The sequence below is a fragment of the Styela clava genome, chromosome 5, assembly GCF_964204865.1.
Source record: "Styela clava chromosome 5, kaStyClav1.hap1.2, whole genome shotgun sequence".
Lineage (NCBI taxonomy): Eukaryota > Metazoa > Chordata > Ascidiacea > Stolidobranchia > Styelidae > Styela > Styela clava.
Window position 1 is genome coordinate 23,502,680 of NC_135254.1, and position 23,511 is coordinate 23,526,190.

The 23,511-nt window shown below is 34.8% G+C and overlaps 2 protein-coding genes across 3 annotated transcripts; one reads left to right on the forward strand and one right to left on the reverse strand.

The window, feature by feature from the left end:
• Positions 1-353: 353 nt before the first annotated feature.
• LOC120344796 (uncharacterized) lies at positions 354-6,332 on the forward strand. 2 transcript variants are annotated; one of them, XM_039414103.2, is made up of 11 exons: positions 354-677; positions 1,177-1,322; positions 1,635-1,775; positions 2,055-2,130; positions 2,260-2,410; positions 2,932-3,033; positions 3,928-4,029; positions 4,143-4,460; positions 4,764-4,823; positions 5,067-5,218; positions 5,644-6,332. In XM_039414103.2, the coding sequence occupies exons 1-11, from the start codon at positions 373-375 to the stop codon at positions 5,720-5,722; spliced, it is 1,632 nt and encodes a 543-aa protein (XP_039270037.2). In that variant the 5' UTR covers positions 354-372; the 3' UTR covers positions 5,723-6,332. The 2 variants fall into 2 exon arrangements, with proteins under 2 accessions (XP_039270037.2, XP_039270039.2); XM_039414105.2 differs by lacking the exon at positions 2,932-3,033.
• Positions 6,333-6,468: 136 nt separating this feature from the next.
• LOC120344795 (uncharacterized) lies at positions 6,469-23,053 on the reverse strand. Its single transcript, XM_039414102.2, has 12 exons — positions 22,690-23,053; positions 21,212-21,292; positions 19,163-19,243; positions 17,692-17,829; positions 13,825-13,947; positions 13,020-13,139; positions 12,348-12,514; positions 11,150-11,304; positions 10,319-11,072; positions 10,044-10,229; positions 7,865-8,024; positions 6,469-7,074 (listed from the first exon to the last, which is right to left on the reverse strand). The coding sequence occupies exons 1-12, from the start codon at positions 22,828-22,830 to the stop codon at positions 6,943-6,945; spliced, it is 2,238 nt and encodes a 745-aa protein (XP_039270036.2). The 5' UTR covers positions 22,831-23,053; the 3' UTR covers positions 6,469-6,942.
• Positions 23,054-23,511: the final 458 nt, after the last annotated feature.

Consider the following 23,511-nt stretch of genomic DNA (forward strand, 5'->3'; position numbering starts at 1 on the left):
ACAATTACTGAATATGATGTTTAGTGGATTTTGGAAATAGGGTTCGTGGGAAATTACAGGCTTTAACTCGCGATACCATTGGCGCATAACTTATTCGTAACTTCTAGTAATAAATACATTGCAATGCTACTGAGATGTCGATTGTCAATAAATTTACTCAGAACCAGTATCTGTTCCGATCTTGGAACTCTCATTGAAGCAACTGTTACCGTAACTAGTAGAAACATTTTGGTTCAAAGTTAGGTAAAATGCCGCTTTCGATTACTGGGTAAATTTTGCTAACTTTTTGGCACTTGGTTCCCCCTACTAACGAATTTTCATAATATTGTTTCCGTCCATATTGCAGAATATCCGCAGTTAAACATAAAGATCATGGAGTATCCTATACGATATTCGGATACGATTGACAAGCAAGATGTATATTCGGGAGATGGTTCAGGCATTCAATTCATTGACAATACGACTGATGCTTCCAAAATTATTTTTCAAGACGAAACGACTGCAATGTCGAACAATATGAGCATGCGTGAAAATCAATTTGCAACTACAATATTTGTAAATGGAACTATTCCGAATATAATATCGCCCTCGACGGGATATAAATACGTTTTGTACATCGGCGGTGGCCTGTCAATTGTATCTTGTTTGATTGCTTTGTTTACGTATGCATCTTCAAGGTAACTATATTTACTATTTTAATTTATAGTACAAGTGGTTTTCTGAAGATTAAGCTATTAAGTAACAGGGTCTTATAAAAATGTTGTTTTCTGTTATTTCAGTTTTCAATACTGAAATTATAAACCTCTTCACCTCCTGACACGTTGGCCTCCGCGCATTGGATTCTAAACGGTTCATGCATCTGCATCTATTTATCTTATGAGTGATTCGTCTTATCGACTTTCCGGGGATAAATGAATAAATTCTACAGTGCCATTTCTACTAGATAAATCTCTACAGAGTCAAACATTCTGTAAATACGATATGATCCATTTTGGGAATTGTCAACTAAAAAATGTCTAGTTCTGTAGTATTTTCACAAATCGATTGTGAGCCGTCTCTGCATTAATCAATCAATAAATTGAGAATCGAAACACATCAAACAATTTCCTGTTCGCTTTAACACCGCTGGTGTTTTTGCATTATGATTTTCTGTAATATTTCCAAATTTTATTGCAGAAAATTTCGTGTAAAGAGACCGCATATGATCACAATCAACCTATGCATTTCACTGATAATATTTTATATCGGGATCGTGATGTCAGTAGCAAGCATGGACGTTTCTAACATTTACAGCATAAACCCTTCGAAGTCATGTATTGCAGGTATGTATTTTTCTGAACAAAGATCTTGATCAAAGACCAACAAAATGTACAAAACAAGCTAATACGAACTCACTCAGAGTTAGAGATAACGCACCAAGTATCAAAAAATGGCCTCTCAGTTTGGAAGAAGATATAGAATGATATTAAATTTGTATCAAGGTACGGTACACCATTTTACTCTAAGTTGGAGTACATATCGATGTGTGCTATTATCTGTAACAAAGTAATACATATATCCCCAATAATTCAAAAATACTGTGCAGGCTTATTAAAATTTTTTACTCTAATGAATTTCATTGTATCTTTTTACAGCGGCTTCCTTATTTCAATTGGGATTGTTATTTGCATGGACGTGGGCAACTGTGCATTGGGCTTATCTTACGTATTCTGTTCACAAAATAGCTGCTCCTCATATTTCACATTTTGTCATCAAAATAACCTTACCTGCATACGGCAAGTACAATATTCATACACAAATTCATTTGTTTCATGGGCGTGTAAAATCAATACCGGGAGTGTATGATCTTCTCTCATGTTGTTGGACTTTTTATACCGCATATCTGTTCAGTCAAAAAAAATTATATTGTGAATTGTTGAATAAAAAATAAAATTTGATTTTTTAATAGTGCTTTTTATGTTTTTTTTTTAAATAAAAATCCCCTCGATAATGGACCTATATTATTTCATATACGCAAAAGTAAACATCATTTTGAGTATCCTTTTTTTGTTCAGGTTTTCCCATCATTCTCACTGGAAGTATTTTAGTCACAAATTCAGCATGGGATAACGCTTATATTTCTGCACAAACGTAAGTTAACAAATATTCAAATAGGAAAAGGTAATGGGCATGTTTTTCTAACCAGGAGAGAGCAGGCCAATAAGCAATTTGTGAGTGTTGTCACAAACAGGTCAAAATAATTCTTTTTCTATATTTCAGGTGTTTTTTTAGACTCGGCCAACCACTGACTGCTGTCATCAATTTCTTGTATCTAGTGACATGCTTTGCTATAATGGCATCATGCATTGGGTATTGCATTGGCCGGCTTACTTGCAGAGACGACAAGAATCATGTTGCGTCTACTCGCCTAGTAAGAATTTTGTTACTTTTGCAGTGACACTTTTCCTATGAAAAAGTTATATTTTCTGAATTGGTAAAATAAAACAAACGGCACCCAAAGATTTAAGATCGAAACTCGATACATTTTTTAGTTCAAGGAGTCTTGAAGTTGATACAAATGCTGAAATAAGCGAAATATTTGAATAACATGTATCATAGTATTTTAAATTCGAGACCTCTGGCAAGAAATTGTTAGTTTGATGATGTTTTGAACTAATTTGTTGTCAGTTGATTTTCCAATTTAAAACTTTTTTTTTATTGTTTTTGTGGCAAAACTTCTGTGATTTAACGCCATTTCATCTTAAGAAAGAATATTTTTAATTTTTGATTGAGCAATGACGACTGACAATTTGCAATCGAGCTTGTGCCAAATAATATTTGGAAATGAAATATTGCCTGCAAGAAAATCTGAAACGTGACAGGTTTTCATACCAGAGTTTACAAGATTTTGACCGGAAATCACGCATTCGTGATTTCATATTATATTTTCAGAGAATCAAAGGAAGCGTCACTAGATTGGCCGTCATCACAACAGGCGTCATCGCAATTTCCATTTTAGAATTTATTCGATCTGGAGTCGTAGAAGCTTATTCGGTTAGATACAATATTTCATATCATATATATTGATTATTTTTCTTATACAAGATTAGAAAATATATACCGTATATACCGTAAGTATGTCGTATCAAAGACACTTGCGGTCGGTATTGATTAGCATATTATGTATGCATCAATTTCGAAAACTTACATCGTATAAACCAGGGTGGTCCAAGGTTGTCGACCTCGTGGGCCACACTATTATTTTTGTATTGCGGGCCACAATAGTGCCAAGAATAGGTAAACAGTGCAATACAAATCAAACACTTTATTGTCCAAACACATTGATCATTATTTGTCCTTTATAAAGCTAAAACCACCAAAAAACTCACTAAAACCTGCAACATTCTTACGATATATACATTAAGTGTTAGATTTCAAACTCTTCATAACGAAGAAAGTGTCATAAGAAGAAAATGCGTTTTAGATTGTCACCAACACAACTTGCAGGCATATCAAGCAAGCATTGTGGCATTTTTTGGTTATTTTTATGGTGAAACAACACCAAATGGGATTTTTTGTTTACTCTTCCGTAAATGCGACGCGGGCCACAGATTATAAATCGGCGGGCCACATGTGGTTTGGACCACTCTGGTATAAACCTTACATAGCAAATGCTCAAAAATGATCATTTTCGTGGTTCAAACTATAGTCGAATGAAAAATTTGCGGCAATACTAAATTATCCAATGTTGTAATGAGTTTTTGGGACCTGAATTCGTGTGCAAACAGTTAAAGACTTTGACACAAGAAAAAAGTTACTCCAGCACCGTGTTATATTGGTTTAAAATAAGCATCCTATTAGTCTGACGTTTCTTGTTGCAAATACTTACTTAAACGAAAAATACTCACAGGAAATCGGATTGGATAAAATTGTAACATTTATTTCTAGGATACCTGGTTTGAAGTATTCAACGGAATTGTACTTGGAGCAGCTGGAATTGTCGTTTCTGTAGGATTGACATTGAGAAGCAAAGAATTTCGTCTTTATTTGGTAAGCCATTTCAAATTTTCTCTTCTAGTTCACCTGTGTTGTGTAAATTACCAAAATTTAAACAGATTTTCATTTTAAGTTTTCATCGATATTAAAATGTTCATTATTTGCAGGTGAAGCACAGTCAATCAACTGTCAGTGTTCGGAGAATTGTTAATAACTTTAGTCGAAAAGGCCGGAAATCCTCACAAAAATCTCGTTCAAGAAATCCAAGTTCATCATCGATAAAATCCTCCAAAGGTGTAATGTGCGATGTAGTGCGACCGCCTAAACCTGTCCCTCGTGAAAGTTTAAAAGGAACAGTTTCGATATCATCAGCGCCAAATATTCAGCCTAGTTCTGTAATTTCTCAACTTAATTTGAAGAGCCAATCAAATGAAGCAATTGTTGATCAAAATGAAAATACTGACTCATATCATGACGTAGGAAATGTGAGTAACAACATAATACAGCAATTGGTATAATCTCTAACGAAGGAAATTAAAGTAGAGCGAATGGATTCCTTACTTGCACCTTGTTGTTGTTTTCATTGCCGGCATGGCTCGAAACTGTCCATTTTAAAGTAATATATAATTTTTAAGATTAGTTGACTGACTGACTCTGAACATACCCATATTGAAGTATTAGGCTAAAAGACCTCTTAGAACATGAAAGCGCTCTACGTACAAGAAGATATTTAGGACACTCATGTGAAAGACATTATTCGCAAGATAATATTGTGTTTATTGTTGCAGGTAAACGCTAACAACTTTGGCCCCGTGCCCCGTGAAATCAAAAAGTCTTCTGTGGAAAAAGTGAGTACAAACTTAGCAATATTTGAATAACCCACCATTACTGCAATTATCTTTCTCATGCTAATAACACTATTCTGAAATTTTTTCTGTTAAATTTGATTTCATGCTCTATGCAGCCACAGAACACCGCGTTTTTTTCTGGCGCTTAATTATTATTTATTTTGAAGTCAGATGACAATGCGTGGGTTACATACCTACTCTGGTTATATTTTTATTATTACATTAATCGAAACAATTTTACAGAGAATGAAGGCAATATCGCGAATAGGTAGCCTACGACAAAGAGTAATGAGTGCCTCCTTTCGAAATTCCACACATCCGCAGGATTCAAATGATACTCCGCCACCGTCCCCTAAGCCTCGAATGCGACAACAATTGCCACGTAGTATGTGTAGGTAAGTAAAAACTATAAATATAATATTGTAATGAACAATTAACTCTTTACTAGTTCACAGTCCGTACATGCACGACTTGTACGAATCATTCAATACTAATTTCACAACTATACTATATGTATCTGTTGTGTTGCTTGCTTCCTGCCGACCGTGTGCTAAAGTTAGTACCGCCATGCAATCAATCGGTGAAACAAAGTAAATATGGTTGTTAAAGGTCTCATGTGTAACTAAAAAAATCGGGGTTCAAGATGCCAATCTTGTTACATTGATAAGTTGTTGAAAAAAAGTTGAAAGTGATAAAATCCGCTTGGCTCATCACTCGGTTATCGATGAAGGCAACGTTTGGAAATATCCAACACAATATTGCATGCACAAAATGATTTTTATTATATATATACCATAGTTTTCATCTTATGTTTTTACAGGACTCAAGTTATTCCAGAGAACTTGGTTGACCGAATATCATTGACCAGTGTGGATCTTGCAAGGCAATCATCGTTTTAATGATTGTGAGATGAAGTGACTTTGCCAACAGCTTCGCGAGTGTTATTTTTTATTACAATATCAGATATATATCTGTTTGCAAAGTGGGGGCGCATATAAAGCGCTTTAAGATATACACTCCTCCAAACTCGACAGCGTTGGTAACACCAAAGGCTGTGGGTACACATCTTATCAGTCGATTTGCACATATTGACAATCAAATTATATGAAAATTCGTCAACAATTTCCATTAAGCACAATATTGGTGTATTCCAATTCAAACTCAACGAGTTTGTGGTGATTTATTACCACAGGTAGTCTATAAGTTTTGTTCCTTACTGAGGGAGTGCTTTTCACATCATTGGAGCATGAACGGATTTGATGTTTACATCTCGATTAATAAATTCTGATAGCTTTTATCAGATTTTTCACTTCTTACTTCGTGAAACCTTACTCGCGAGTACAACTGGAAAGTGTAACAACAACTTCGTTTTTATGGAAGTTGCTACTATAGTAGTGTTTTTCTAACATGCGAACCAATGTTTACTATCTTCTTTGACGTAACAATAAATATGACTCCATTTCTTTTACAACGATGTTTCTTTTTTGATGATTGTTCGTGGGTTTGTTTTAAGTGAACGGCAAGTAAATCTGTCTTTAAACAGTTTTGTCGACAGATAGAAGTTTTGTAATGTGTGCAGGAGACGTTAGAGATTTCCAATATACTACTTAATTAATATTAAATTTATAGTTTTTCGGAATGAAAATATATTTTCAAGTAAAATATTTATTCAAACTCAAATCAGATAAAAATAAAATGATATAAGGTGCGTCGAAATAAAGTCTGACAATTCAATGAAAAGAACACTGCAAAAATATCGCAAAAGAACATAATTTTATCTTGTCGTGTATTATTAAAAGCACTGATCAATATAAATCACATGTTTTGTCCTTTAATACTTCACTGTTCTTGTCAGTTATTGATTATCGAGTGTGAGTCATAGATAGAGCAAGTTTCGCTGCAGATCCATCAATAACCATTGTTCTGGGTCAAATATTTTAACCAAGTCTTGTCGTACTTTAGCAATGATGAACAGTAGAGATGTTGTGGGTGAGTATATGCATGAGATTTCTCCAGGGTCATGAGTGAGTGTGCGAGCGAGAACGAGAAACATCATTAATCGAATAAGGAACATAATTTAAAATTTAAATAAACATTTTAACAGAAATATTAAAACACATTATTGTTCGACTTTATCCTTGCAAAGTGGATTGAAAAGTTGCATTGTCTTCAGCTTGAACGGTAAAGGTCCAGGGTGACAGGAGTATTGTGCTATCAGAATGTAAACATGAGGAAAAAACTGATTTCGTCCCTGTAAAAAGGGAAAAATATTTGTCAGAAGATATCAATATACAGTGCAGTTTTTCTTCTTACACAATGATTTTTAATACCTGGGCCATAGACGTGTGTGTATTAACACTGCCAATGTCCTGACTGTTTCTGTTATGCTAACAAAATTAAAGTGAAAAAATAAATAATAATCTTTGTGATCGGATTAAGTTGTTGCCATATTAAGATGGAAATTGAGAAAATACTTCCAGATTATTTGTAATATATATACCGGTATATAAATTATTGAAATTATTTTGTAATGTACATCGACCAAATGGCTCATTGGTTCTCAAAAAGAGTGCCAGTTGCCAGATTTTGCCTTACACACTGATCCCCCAAACCATCGCTTCAAACTGATTCAAATAAATAACGAAAACTGTCTATAAAGTATGTGATTCAACATATAAACAGATTGGATTATTTATATTCTGGTGGTGTTAAAACTGTATAAAAACATTAAAAAAAATTAGAAGTTATTTTTATCGAATTATATCGACATGATCCACTATAAACCACTAAGCTGCATTTGATCTGAAACGGATGTTTTTATTTGGTAAAATATAGTAAAACGAATTATGTGGTTCGTTCAACTTCCAAAATAGCCACGTGCGCCAACGCTTTGCACGTACGCAACCGCGTCCTAAAACAGCTCAGGAGGTGGTCATGATCCCGTGAAGGTATTTCTTCTATATAAGTTGATGTTGAAAATAGGCAGACTAAACAACGAACAAAGCATTTCACATCGATAACTAATCAAAAAGGCAACACACCTCTATGTGATATCCGACTTTTTCAATCTTATTTATGTTGAAGAGTTTGCATGAACCGCGACAGCTGACAACAAGGGTGTATGATGCCCCCTTGCGGATTGGTCGAATAAGTAAAAATGATCCGTCCTGTTCCGTTCGGAGAATACCCATCGCTACATCTCTGCAAAAGATAAATGGATAGTCAAAATGCCTACTAAACTTTGCAGAATCATTATATTTCGCCCACGTGACTATTTTGAGGGTGAGAATCACCACATAATTGTGTCGTTGGATCGCCAGGTGGAATAGAGAGCAAATCCGATTCAACTCAGAAAACTGGATTGATACTAGTCAGAATAGAAGGTGACATGCGGAGAAAAGTACAATCATTTTATCCTGTGAATACAAGCGTTGAGTAGTGTCAAATTAAAAAAAAATTGTTTTGCGTCATTAATTGAATGATTCACATACTTGAAGATATGAACAAATAGCTGGCATAAAAGTGTAAACATAAATTGTTTAAACGGATGGCACCAACAAGACGACGACAAGATTCGTTACATAAAATACTATAACGTAAAGATTTGGGAAAGAAGGCAAAACTTGATAATAGTGTTACAACCAAGAAGTAGATCTGTTATAGAAGATTTAGGTTCAAAATGGAATGTTGTAAAATCTTACTGGTTGTGGTAAACACACCCCTTAATGAGAAGCGAACAATATTACCAAAATATACAGAATTTTTTTAAATCATGTATGCAAAATAAACTAGGATGATTGTGGAAATACGGTAGTTCACAACATACTGATTGGACATTTAGGATGGTGTGTTCGGTTCAAATAACTAAATCCAATGGCAGCTTTTTACCTAGCTTGGAAATGTTGTGTGTCATCGAATTTTCATACGAAATATTGTAATTTCTCAATGGCAGTTATGTAGTTTACGAGATAAACAAAATAAACTTTATCACAACACAAATTGTTTCAACAATTCTAGCATAAAAATGGGCTAGTGTCAACCCTGTCTCTCGGCAAAATAAAACTCCTAATCATTGCCTGCAAGTGAAATTTGCCAACTCAACATTTTTATTTTAGGAGAATTTCCTCAATTAATTGCTCGTAGCGATGAATTTGGTTATTACTGTTACTGCGAGCATATTTTGAATATAAACAAAGGATTTAAAGTTATCAGTCACGTTAACACTAAAATCCCTTCAAAAATGCAGTTTTGTCCCGTGACCTTATAGCAAACTTGTCGAATATCGTCGTGTAAAATCAGGCTATTACATACGGGCCAACTTTGGGTATCTACTTCCTACGCCCTGGCAAAGTGCATCAACATAAAGATGACAAATTTCAACTCTTCATGCGTCATAAAGATGAAGCGATTAGATTTAAGTGCGATACAGAACACACAACAGAATAGTTCAACACGATAAATATATTGAATGCACTACGGAATGATCACGGAAGGTACCCTATACCTCATGCCCGAAAAATACCGGACCAATGTAGTAAATAATCACGACAAACGGCATTTGTCATTAAGCAAAACTAGAATAGCCTACTACTAAAATGGAATGCTATATTAATGTCAGTGTTAACTTAAGACAACAGGGTATTACGTATCTCTTTTAAATATATATATATATCGAAATGAATGGCGGCAATTCATGTTCCTCGCGGTGTTGTAATCCGTAACATACATTTTATGGCGTTAGAAATGAAATTTTCTACGAATTCTGTGTTGAAGTATTTTGTTAAATCAGATCTTATCTTGTTCCGGCTTTTGCAACATTCACGTAGTCAACGAAACTGAATTTGGTGGTTGGTGAGATAAGGAGCATTGAATAAATGAAATCTCCTTTTTACGAAACCGAACAGACAAACAGTACGAGGACAAAAGCCAAAAACAAATTATTTCATTTCAATCGCTATTTGTAAACACCAGCCATCTTATAGCATAAACAAAGGAACCGAGTTACTGGAGTGGCAGTTTGGTAGTTTTTAATTGCTCCGAAAGTCAACCAATACGAACTTATGAAGGAAGAAATTCTGCCACCTCGAACCAAGCGCTATTTGAAGCGTAATAATGGGGCCTGAAAATTGATAAATTCTATCCAAGTAACCAAACAATAAGTTTGCATAGGCTAAAGTGCTAAACATTACTATCATGAAAAAATTTGATATATATACTTACATGGGTAATGCGGGATGATACCAGGCAGCATTCATCAGTTTTGAATCCAAACTAACAAAATTATCCGCCGAAATCATCTGCGCAGCAAACGATCTTCGAAGTCTTCCATCTTTGTACTTTGGAGAATCTAATTCGGCAATCGTGTCCACTAGACTTGTTGAATGTTTCGGGAACCAAACATCTGATCTAAAAGGAAAATACACCATTACAGACTTCAATTTTTATTTTGAATTAATCTATGCGTGATTTTTGAAACATGAAAAATTGATTCTCACCCGCTCTGTAAGCTGTCGGTATTGGATGAACGTGTACTCTTCTTACTGCAACTCCCTGAACTGCTGGAGCTAGCATTACTTGATTGAGTGTACATTCCAGAATCCTCACAAGCAGTCTCGTTTGAATAATTAGACGATGGACAACTGGATGAAGACGTGGTACCGCTACCTATGGTTTCACTAAGCAGTTGTACAGGCGAGCGTAAATTTAATCGTTGCCTACTTGGCGACTCTGATAAAGAATAATTATCATCAGAGAACTGCCGATTTTCCCAGGTCGCTCCTTCGTCGATAGGATAATTCTCTGCTAAGCTACGTCGAATTCTAGAATCTGTTGGTTGCAAACCTATGTTGAGCATAGAACTCGTTGGAATAATTTCTGTTCTTTGATGGAAAGGCACGTTATTATCGCTAGTGTTCAAACGTTGACGTGGGCTCCAAAGTCTATCAAATGTTCTGTCTGCAACGAGTACACTTTCCGTTTTGCTTCGAGTATATTTCTTCTTTTTCTTTTTTCCCAGTCGGAAAGGAAGAAATCCGCTTAATGCTTGTGCCGGAGAACAACCACCTCCACCAGCTTTACTGCTTTTAATTGTATCCAAATCTCCTCCCGGTCGCCGGTCGCCTTCTTTCAGCCTGGCGTATGATTCAGATAATTTCGTGTTTCGAGCACCTTGGCCTAAACTCATACTTTTGTCCTGTCTGGATATATTCGAACTCAAATCATCTTCATCGTTTATACGAATTGATGGGGCTAAACACAAAAATATGTAAAATTTTAGAAAAGGCAGATTTAATTTGATAAACGGTTTAAAATCGAAAACATCTCACTATCTGAAGTATGTAAAATTCGAAGATTTGAAATATTGAAATCCCCTGATTCATCGTTATTTGGTGCTGAGTCGTGATATGAATCTTGTTGACGAAGTAGTTGTTTAATGCCTGCTTTTCTTGACAAATTTGAAGACTCGTGATAGGATATTGGCCTGAATAGAGAAGAACATTTTCCATACCAAACTTGAGTCACAGGAGCTATCAAAATGCCACTAAGTCGGCTATAATGTCGGCACATATGACTACTCGTGTTGTATATCATATGACGTTTTAGCTCTTCAATTCAATTTACAATAATGGACAATATAAACTGCCCGACAACATCATATGGGAATGGGAAGCCGGCATAATTACAAAACATAACAAAACCCTAATGCTTGTTGAAAGTTGAAAAATAACAACAATTTGCCCTTTGAAGTCACTCACTGCTTATGATCTTGACATTTTTGTTTTTGTGCCAAGTTAATACCGTCAAAGTTGGCATCCGTTGAAGATTTAAATGTTGCCGAGGTGGCGAATTTACACCCAAGGCATCTGCTTAATTCTCTACATAAAAGCGGCCGATTTATTTTGATAAAATTTTCTTGTATGCTGCGTAAAGATCTGACGCCAACTGAGGCGAACAAAAATTGAATATATTGTAGAAGTATATTGTATATATCAAGTGAGGTGATGGTATATGGGTAAATAGTTATCTTTTTAACTTCATTCATTGTACGAAGTAGGACTCGGAACCGAATAGGACTGGGCATTTTCGAATACCTGATGATTTCAGAATCGAATCGAATATTTTTTCGAATCAAATTGAATCTCGAATACTTGGGAGATTTATAATCGTATGTAACTTTCTTATTGTATTGGGTCCTTCAGACACATAATCTACTGAAAACATAGAATACATCATCACTCAGACAGATTGCTGAGCGTTCACACACGATAAAAAAACACGTTTTCATCAATAACTCACTACAGAAAAGCGTCATATGTCAAAAAAAAATTGAAAGTTTGAGATCTTCGACCCAGTGGTAGATAGAAAAAAAATGATGGCGGCGATTCGAAATTTTGCTCTGAACTGATTCAAATATCAAGGGTTGAAATCATGTTACTCTTCTATTACTATACAAGGCGAAATTTTGTTTTATAATAACCGTATTTCACTATCCCATTAATCAATACGTTAAACCTAATATTTCACCTTCTTGTATTTTTTATCCGGTGCATAGACCTATCAGGTGGCGATCTTCTGCTGTTGACCGCATCGCTCTCTGTTCTCTCTCGTGATTGTGCTCGTTCATTTACTGCAGCAAATACACGACTTTCAAGTTGTGACAATGCATCACGTGGTTTATTTTTCATAAATTCCTGTATGAAAGAAAATGTAAGTTTTTGGTGTCAGAAAGAACATTGTTGCAAAAGTAACACACGACTCAAGATTATGAACACTTTCTTCTAATAAGAACTTAAGTTATGTCGACTTCATTATCCCCAAAATGTTTTGCTGCTCGTATTTACTTCAACTTCAAGTCTAGTGAAAACTGATATTTGTCAGTGTGCATGTACCACCATAAACCTATGTAGTTTGATTTGCTCTAGATATTTCAGTGGTCGCCCGGAGATGATTCTTCTTTACTTCTTAGTGAGAGCGGCTGACGTTGGTTTGAGCACATTCTCTTTGAATAACTGTTTCGATTACACGTTGGCTATTTCATCTGACTTCAAATAAATATTTATTCTGGGTTCCGGTGGGGTTCCAAAAATCTATTATAACCATTATCCACTCTGCAACGGTGAATCGCGCGTGCTTCATTTATGTTAAGACGAGTATGAAATATACAATATACAAATAGGTTTCCAATTTTTAATTTACCTTGTTCTCATCGTGACTTATATCACTGCCACTACATTTTGTTTGTGATGTTTTGAAGGAGCGACTTGGTGATGATGGTTCGTTACAAGTATTTTCCGATTCATTTGTATTTCCTGAGGTCTAAAAATAAGAAGGTTAAAATTAAACTATATGATCACACACGGAGTAGTGGGCATATGGTAATACCACGCACTGGTGGGAGGATTGGTATAACTTGAACACGATGAAAACTACAATATAATGAAGTCGTAAAATAGCCGCTTGGAAAAGTCTTAATTGGGGAGCGGCTTGAGATTATTATAGTTTAATGCGTGGGCTGACAGTGAGGCTTCTTTTATTAGTATTCGTTCTAACATAGTTTCTAACGTATAAAATGCATACGTGATTCTCTAAAAATAATTTCTTAATATAATATAGAAAGAGGTTTGTCACGCACAGCGTGTGGTCTAAATTTATTGCCGAAATATTATACTGAATTTGTGCTGTCCCAAAATGTTTCAAGTATGGTCGATGGTTTTTCATAAAACATTGCATTCTCAAAACCAATGAAATCTACATACTATGACTCAACATGGATAATATCCCGGGTATAAACTGTTTAGTTTCAAAACAATATAAACTGACCACTCAACATAAATTGGACTCCCGCCGGAATCAACAATCTGTTTCGATTATACTTTCTCATGAAATTTGTGGGTGTTCTCTTTACCAGATAATATATATAATGTGATCGATAAACATGGCATCAGTTCACATCTACCATTTATATATTTTATCGGCTTTAAAGCGCGATGTGATCACTTACGTTGCTTTCGAACCCCGCATCGTCTGGTGATGTAATTTCAAGTGAAAGACGTTTTTTCTTTCGCCGTTTCAATGTGTAGGCAGTGAGAAATGCCCCTCCGATTATAGAATTGATTTCAGAAGCCTTAAAAGGAGAAAAATATGATTACTACCAAAATCAGACAGCAATTCCATATGTATTTGCATTAACTCTGTCGAAAATGACCATACATTTGTATATAGCTATCACGTGATTTTCTGACATAAAAGTACCTGTTGTTGTGGGTTCGTTCAAAAGCGAACCCTGTTCTTAAAGTTTTGAATCACATCACTCGCCATGAAGGACCATTATAAATAAAAATATATACGAACGTATTATACATTGTTGGAAATTAAAAAAAAGTACAAAATAAAAGTGCTGAAGAAGCGAAATTGCCTTGAAAACATATCTTGATATATCTAAATGCTTCTTTCTGAATATTCCCAAAAGTTTAAATATTACTTTCGATGAATTGAGCACACATTTCGAACCAGCTATAACCACATCCAATATTAGCAAAATAATCTTATAGTGTTGTATCACTTTTTGAGACCGCAATTTTGCGAATATTATTTATTTATTTTATGAACGTCAAAATAAAGTCTGAATCATATCTTGCTATTTATTCTGGACGCGCGTATACAAACAATGACGTAATATTAGAAGCTGTGGATAAGGCACGATAAAGAACGGCTATCTGAATACTTTGATTTAATACTAAAGAAAACATAGATAAATCAAATTCGTCATTTGTCCACAAAGCTTGCGATTTTACTTTTCAAAGTTACTTTTAACTGAAGTGATAGAACAGTTTGTTCGCGCAAAAAACACCAATACCACTGAATTTGCCCAAATATGTCAAGATTGGCCATACCAAATGTGTAATGCCACTCTGCGTGGTTAAAATAGTGCTATATCCATATATCGTCACGCTAATAACCGAATTGCGTAAGTCATTTTTAGCAGTTTTGAGAAAAACGTAAAAAACTTCCTAATGATATTGCTATGCCATAGAGAGTCAATCATTTGCCATAGTTTGATTTTTTGATCGTAGCCTGATTTAAGTTAATCTGTATGACGCAGTCAAGTGACGTCAAAATGGCGCACTGTGACTTAGGCAGAAATGTGTCTATGACTTGGAGACATGCGCATTTTTGCAACTTGACTATATGCACCAGTCCTGAAAACCAAACAACCAAAAAACGAATGTAATTCTTAGTATCTACGATGTCTAATCCCCAAAATAGCTAATCTGTTTCAATTACATTATTTTTTATGTTTGAAAATATATATTTCACCACTATAACACGTTCTACACACCCAACGAAATAAGACTAAGATAAAATATAAAGAATAAAACAGCAATGTACCCTTATATAGTAGCCAACCAAGGTGAATTAGACTCAGACGGTGAATATCACAAGTGCACGCCTTTCTATACTATAAACTAGAATCTGAGATGCAAAAACTCGAAAATCCATAGCGAGGTTATTTTGCCTTTGTGACGTCACAATAGCTCTGATGTTAACAATGATAATTCATTATGACGAAACAATTAAACAAATTTGCATGTCATACAAAATCTCAATTTTTAAGGGATTTGGAATTCTAAAAATAAAATCTGAGTTAACAGACAGATGCGCAGCATTACATAAATACCTATTTTATAAAAAACTCAAAACCGCCAATTATGACTTACGCAATTCAGTTATTAGCGTGACGATATATTAATATAGTTTATCCATTCAATACTTGATCATTTACCATGTATGTGACAATAATGATTTTATCGAGATGATGCGATTTATCTATAGTACATGTTTGTCAGTGTATGATTTACCAAACATTTTTAAATGAAGTGGGAAAGTCGTTCTTGTTGTCAATAGTTCTATGATTAATTCAGGTTGCCGCAACCCATTCATTATAAGATTGATATAAAAGACATATCCGGTTTCGGATCATGTATGCTTCTTCAAGAACCAAATAATCTATGAAATATGCTCCAAATATATATATATATATCCACAGATATCGCCACAGAAAATCACTCCATTCCATTCAGCAATGATTAATTCTCAGACGTTAGTTGCTATATATCTTCCCATTTAACTACAAACAGCTCATAGTACTTTGGAAGGTTGCTCGCAACTTGACACATAAATTTTTGCAACTTTAGATGAAAACCCAAGGTTAAATTTTATTTATATTCGTTTATCTTTTATTCATAATAAGTTTAAACTTTTCAGGTTACGACTCTTATTGTTATATGGCATAATAAAAAAAAAATTCAACTAAACACGTTCTAATCTAATATTTGTCCATTTTTGATGACTTCAACACATCACTGATGGTAAAATACAAAAATCAAATATCGAATTTTCTTCCCTACTTGATAGACATAATTGCGTGTCATTATCTATCATTTGTACTGGCTCCAAAACAAAACAAGTGATATTTTGAAAAATTATTTGTATAAATAAATAACTGTAAAGTGAAGATATAGAATGCTATAGCCTATAAGTGGTATTTATTTTGCCGGTATTGGGTATCACTGAATAAAGTCCGAGTGGGATTACGAATATTTCGAAAGATGTCCAGTGTATAATAGACCTAAATCTTCAAAAATAAACCATCTAAAACTGAGAAAGGTTGTTTAATGTTTATGGTGTGAACCGCGCAGTGATTACATTGTGATCACAGCTTTGAATACATTTGGGAAAATACGAAACCACTGGAGATTCAAGACACATTTTTATTTTTTGACTATGAATGTAGATTATTCGGTACTCCCGTAGTGTGTGTACCAGGTTAGGGTTAGGCCAAAATTTTATTCCGATTTTCCTTATTTTAGTTCTATTACGATTTCGGGGGCTGTCTGTGTTATAGTCAAGTGAATTTACCTCCTGACCATAGGTTTCAGTCCCTTCACACAACTTCATGTGAAATGGGCAAACAAAATCAGTTACCTTCATATTGGTACACACACTTCCGGAGCGCCGAATATTCTATCCAGAGATTCAAATTCATCGTATTAAGAATGTTTTGGTGATAAACAGATGTTAAGAGGATTTTTTTTGCACACGAACAATGCGTGTTTATAAATTTGTCTACTTTAAATAGACTAGTTTTGCCCTTGCCGCCTTACATTTTCATTTGTGCACGTCCGTTTTGTACTGAAATGTTTATTAATTTGGTTAGATATATGGTAGATTTGACTAAACTTCTCTCTGGCCAACTATCTGACAACAAAGAACGCATTCAAAGCGATGGTGCGATTATGCGGTAGCCGGAGATAATGTTTAGTAATCGGGAAATGAGGAACAAAAGCTTTTATCCTAAATTTCCCCGGGGACCACGGATGGTAATAATACTTGCTAAAGGATTAAGTGTCAAACAGACGTTTATTTTATTTACTTTCAAATAATTGAGCAGGTGTGAATGATGGTTATGACATTATCATATAAAGAGTATTAATGTGAGAAATCCTATGAAGGAGTTTGTAACAAAATATTTGTTATTTTTTTTTAAATCTAAGTCGAAATTTCCTTGATTACCAAACTCAAACTTCTCGTTATAGTTAATTTTGAATACGGTATTTAGAAAGCTCATTATAATGAATTGTCTAATACATAGTACTTTCCTATATTTATCTCGTCTTGTTTAATGATTTGGTGGTGACAAAATCTGTGCATGTGTGCTTTAATTCTATTTCTTGATTGTGATCTAACAGGCCATTCGCCTCCATCCAACACATTTTGGAGAGTTTAACAGTGTAGAAATCTTTTTCGCCTTCATTATGTTGCATCTTGTTAACGGTAACAAATACTGAAAAAATGTTACTACACTTACATGTTCTGTTCTAAATGTATGACAATATTGGTTCGTTAGAGGTTCGCCTGGATTCCTCGACACGAAAGCCAGAATATGTTCTTGGGGAACGCAAGTCGTGTATGATATCCTTCGCAATGCATGCGACATATACGTTTCCTGTGTAAAATGAAAAAATGCTTGAATAAATTATAAAAAAAAAACATAAACGAATTTGATACAACACCTAAGAAAAGAGGTTGATTAGCTAAATTGATTATACATAATATTAATATTTAACTTATCACAGACAATTAATTTGCCATTTTGGAAGAGTTACCATTTTAACATTTAAAATAAAAAGGCGTCAATTGTCGAATATTAATTGTTTAATTTCCATCGATTTTAGCAAAATTTCGGTGAATATTATCATGAAAGCACTGCTGAATGATAACTCACATTATTGAATTCCTCGGGAGAAGTCTAGAATTCATATTAATTTGTACACATATATATGCTCTAATTCTTAAGGTTAATAAATTTGAACTACACCGTTACGTATATATAATTTAATATTTCCCATAAGTTAGTATTAGATAACCAACCAAAATTTCTACAGGAATTCGTCGTGCCTATATGGCTATAGAATGGTTGACGTGATAGATCGATATTTCCAGTAGCCGTTTTATTTGCCATCATCTTTTTTAAATGGATTTAAATAAATGGAAACGTCCGTTAGATAGGTTATCTATTGCTTATGTCGATAATATTGTATTTTTGACCAATTATTGCAGGCATCTTACACCCCAAATTTAGAAACGATTTTTCATACAATGCTATTCCGCCGTGAATTTTATATTAAAATTTGAAACTCTTTTCGGCTGACGCGGACTTCGAATATTGCTGACTCAAGTGCTGACTATACATGCTATTGAGAAAAGTCTTTAGAGTATAAATTAGCGTGCAAATTATTTTTGTTTAATAGGAGTATTAAGCAGGTATTCCAGAATATGCAAACTTGCAGAACGTAGAATAAATGCAAATATTCGGCGATGACGTTTGATACCGTATAACGATAAAAGCAATATGACATAGATAGAAAAAATCGCTGACACTGCGGCTATTCATTTTATCATAATATTTGAGACGAAGAATAAACGATTCACAATAGCGTTAGAACTTATGACACTATTTACGTTTTTATTTTAATGATATTTCTTGTTCACAGTATTCACATAAAATAGTTGGAGGAAATCAATATACAGCGGCCCTGTTCTGTCATATGACTCACAAACCAGACACATGAAACACAAAAACTTCATGTTCGGTTCCAAAACATGTCTTGCTCAAAAAGTAATTTTTATCTATAAAACAGACAAGATGAAAAAAACAGTAACTGTAACACAAATTCCTAAAAAAATTGACTAGTCTTGAAGCAATGAATAGCATATTTATTATAAACCAAGGATAAAGGATGCTAGAATAAGATATTTTTCTGATCTTTTCCACGCACCTTCATTGTAGGATCACATATCTTCACACCACCCAATGTCATGGCAATGCAAACCATCTTCAACTTTGCTGGTTCACCTTTCTGTAACATAAATAAAAATAAATTCCATATTAGGCAGGTTAGACGTGTGATGTGGAAGTACTGTGTTTGAGAAAATATTATCCAATATATATCGATATAGAAATTAGTAGCCTGAACTTTATCATGTAATCACTTGGCAGTTGACTTGGTTTTCGCGCTTGTTGTCGCGTCCATGATTGACATGGCGTCCTTTGAATGATCACGTGCAACGGTGTTATGGAATGCGTACTAAATAATGCATTGAGTTTAACTCTGAACAATCTTTTTTCAGCTTGCGGTTGTGCAAAGCTAAAGAACCACAGACTTAAATGGATTTCAAAAGTGGGTTTTATAGCTTTGGCCCGTCGAGTATTTTAAGCAAACGATAGAAACCAAAATCGCCCAGCAAAAAGTGTTCTGTTAATTCAACGGGAAGGAATCTAAAATCAAATCGAGAACAGAGAAATTTGTATTTATTTGCTGCTAAGGCCCACTTGCAAAGTGTATCGAGATGCTGATCTGCTCATTTATCTCAACAGCGTATGGTTTTGGACCGTTCAGAACTGGAAATCGAAATGTTTTGTTTTCAGGCTGATCATTATAAATCTTTGGTTCCTTTCCTAGTTACGGCAAAAACTAGTGACACTTAGACATATAACAAATAATAGAATAGAGCGGATGTGCATTTTATGACAATTTACATCGTGCATTTTCTAAAGTTTCAAACGTATAAAATTCTGCTATCCAGTACCCGAAACCCCACAAAAAAAGTTTTTTTTTCATATTCACTCTTGACAATTTTGATCAATTCAATGTGAAATGTCAAAGCCTAATATTTTGAGTAGATTAAACAGTGCAAAATGTAATATTAAACTGGCGTCTCACGGTCTTTTTATTTACGTTGACGGTAAAGTTCGTAACGTCGAGGCGTATAATTGCAATGAAATTGTCGAAAGAGAGGTCAATCGTCAACTGATTTGGAACAAAAATAGTCTGGCAAATGATTTGCGCAATTTCAATGCGATGCCCCCAGGGATGCCAACCGATGGTCTGCGATCTCGCACATTTTATACTCAATCGGCCTCGACCCAACACCATATCGTGCTTCCATATGGATGGTTTGTTAGGCCCGCGCCAAGGCTAGCGTATTTCGAATTGAATTTACCGCGACGTTATCGCAATGATATTCCCAATCGTCTAAGAGGATGTTTCCCATATACATATTCGACTACCGTGTATATAGATAACACTCCAATAGTCGAGGTCAACTTGTTAGTACCTCGTAATGCAATTACATGTAAAATTGCCTTGTATAGCAACACGTGCTTTAGTATCAAACCTATACAAACCGCCTGGAAATGAAACGGCTGATAAATTAAGAGTTGATGCGCTGTATTAAATTCTAAAGTGATACGGGTGTTGAAAAGACCTATGATTTCACATGGAAGAGAAATCCATATTTCATTACTTGCTTTTCTGGGTATGCCTAAGAGCTGAATAAATTTTGTCCAAATACAAATATATGATGTAGAAAGTTTACCATGATGCCCAAATTTAGAATTTCGTTCAATTTTCAAAAACTCATTATATCAAACACACGTGATAATTAGTCATGCAGAAGTGAAATTAAATTTCGATCTGAATGCACGTAATTACGTCATTTTATGTTCGCAACAAGGATCTTATGCAAGCGATTGACAAAATGTTAGTTATACCACTCTTCTTGGTTCATGCCATCGTTGGCCAGTAATGCTAAACAGAATTTATTGACAAATCATAGATAAATGTACGGTCATTAAGGATCACATTTTTATACATGGTCTTTACAGCGCTCCGTGTAGAAGGAATGAAACCGACTTTATATGATTAATGTTACTACCACGTATGGTAATAAGAATGATACGATTAGAAGTCTGAACACAGCTGGATCGAAATGACGTCATCCTGAGTATCGTCAGTGCTGACTAATGTAAAGTAGGGCATATTTACCGATATCAATTCCAATTGCTTCCCGACGTAGGTGGCCCGTTCTTCCGGTGTTCGGCCAGTGACGGGAAACGATCCCAAATACTGTAAAATATGCAAAGCAATGATGATATTATTCAGATGATCGTTGTACCATATGATACAAAGAATAGTGTTTATATAAACATCACCTCTTTTACTCGCTATAGCAATGGCCCATAATTGTTCGTCTATATACAGACAAGCCTCGTTTATGTCATTCGCATGTTGAACGCAGTCAAAATGGTAGCTTTGGACACACAATTTTGTGTTGAGACTCATGTACGGCCATGACCACTTGCGAATTCAAGGATATAAGTGTATGAGGTGAACCCTTATAGTACACCAAGATTGCAACTATTGCTTGCTTAGCAGAATGATAACTTGGTCGACATTAAATACACAAAGAAAAAAAGGAGATTTCTGTAACAAAACTTCACTCACAATACCGCGATCAAAACTTTGATATCCAGCGGATTTTAGGTAATGAAAAAGGGGATAAAGAATGGTCCCTGTTTTGTTAGCATTTCAAAGCAAATTGCTTGAACTCGAATTGCCGCAAGGTTAGAAGGGTTTAAAGTGCTAATTAAAATGTTGCCGTTGAATATTATAATTGTTGTTTACGTGTGAAAATGTGAGCTGCCAACAGGCAATAAAATACTTATATATATAATTAAAATTATTTTATGAGGTTGACAGGAGGACAGAATATTTAAAATGCAATGTTGGAAAAATGTAACGTTGAACGTCACTTGCACATTTACCAACTTCTACATGATCGGATTTTTGCAAGTTGCAAGAAATATGCAAAGTTTGCAATTAGACGTGACAAAAGAATTCGTGAAAGCTTGTCTTAGAACGTATTTTCAAAAGTAGTAAACCATGATAGGACCATGTCAGATCTATCTTGACAAAATGTTCATTAAACACTTTATTTTTGAACACTTATCAAAACCGATAATTTGATTGTTTCAAATCAAACTTTGATTTATTTTATTATCTGCTGTTATGCATTCATCAGACTATTTCATGTGATGTTTCACACCATGAATTTGGACAATTTTGGGCAAATCAGCCACTGATTCGCATCCGTTTAAATATTTTATAAGGATCAGCATCGTCTACTCTCTTTATCACACCATACAGACAGAAAGTAATATTGTATGGTGGTAGGAACAACTTAGTCACCCTCATAGCTTACTTAGAATTCCTCAATCTAAATGATATTTTTAGATTCAAAACAATGTTTTACAGCAGCTGGCTGACAGTGTCAAATGATGAATCGATGACACATTTACCTGAAGTGGAATGCAGCACACATATAAAAGCCACTTCACAAGGAGAATGCTGGCGATCCATGTGCTTAAGCGTATTCGATCTGAGAGCTTGGTTTTTACCAAAATATAAGTTACCCATGTTCACATATATTTATTCATTTCCACATAAGACTTTGATAACCTTACCTCGGCTATTCTAGGTGCAGTTTCATCGGGAAGAGGCTTAATCATATCATGTAGCATGTTTCCTTGTGCGGCCTGTTTTTCCTCTTTAGAAGTTGTCAAATTAGTTTCAATGTCTTCGTCCGCGGTTGATAAATCCTCCATTATATAATGAAATTCTTAGTTTTAGTGGCAGTTACTGATAGTATAATAGGTAACAATTTAGATTTTTATCTTTGCAAAGCGTTCCCAGACAAATCTAACCGGCTACCCGATTTCAGCAGCATTTACTACACTTTTCAGATAATAATTTTTGTTGATGAGAACGTTTTCAGAGCGGTAAAGCCGGACGTAGCATATAACAGAACTGATGTTTTACAAGTAACTTAACCAACTATCACTTCCCGGAACAAACGACGTGTTCAATTAGTATTGATAAAGTAAGTATACGACTTGAGAAACGATGTCATTAATTTTGACTACTGGCTCTTCAGAGCATATCTATCAATTGTTTTAACGTGTATCACGCTTGATCAACAAACGAAAAATTCCAGTAGTGTCGCCAAGTCAGTTTGCTAAGTCCACTGTTAGACGTGTGATGAACCAAACGGTTTCCGTCATGTGACACGTCTGTACGCTTTGTGCAATGTTGATCATGCTGCATAAGTATCCGTAACATACCAAATAAATCAATTCAGCCTGGTACCGACATCCTAGAATTATCAATCGCATATTCATGAGTTGTTGGCAAGTTATGTTGTTACCAAACTCCATTTAAATACAACAAATCAGGCCAAATCAGGCTTTTTAGAAAAACTATCTATTACTACACTGCAGCACTGTGAA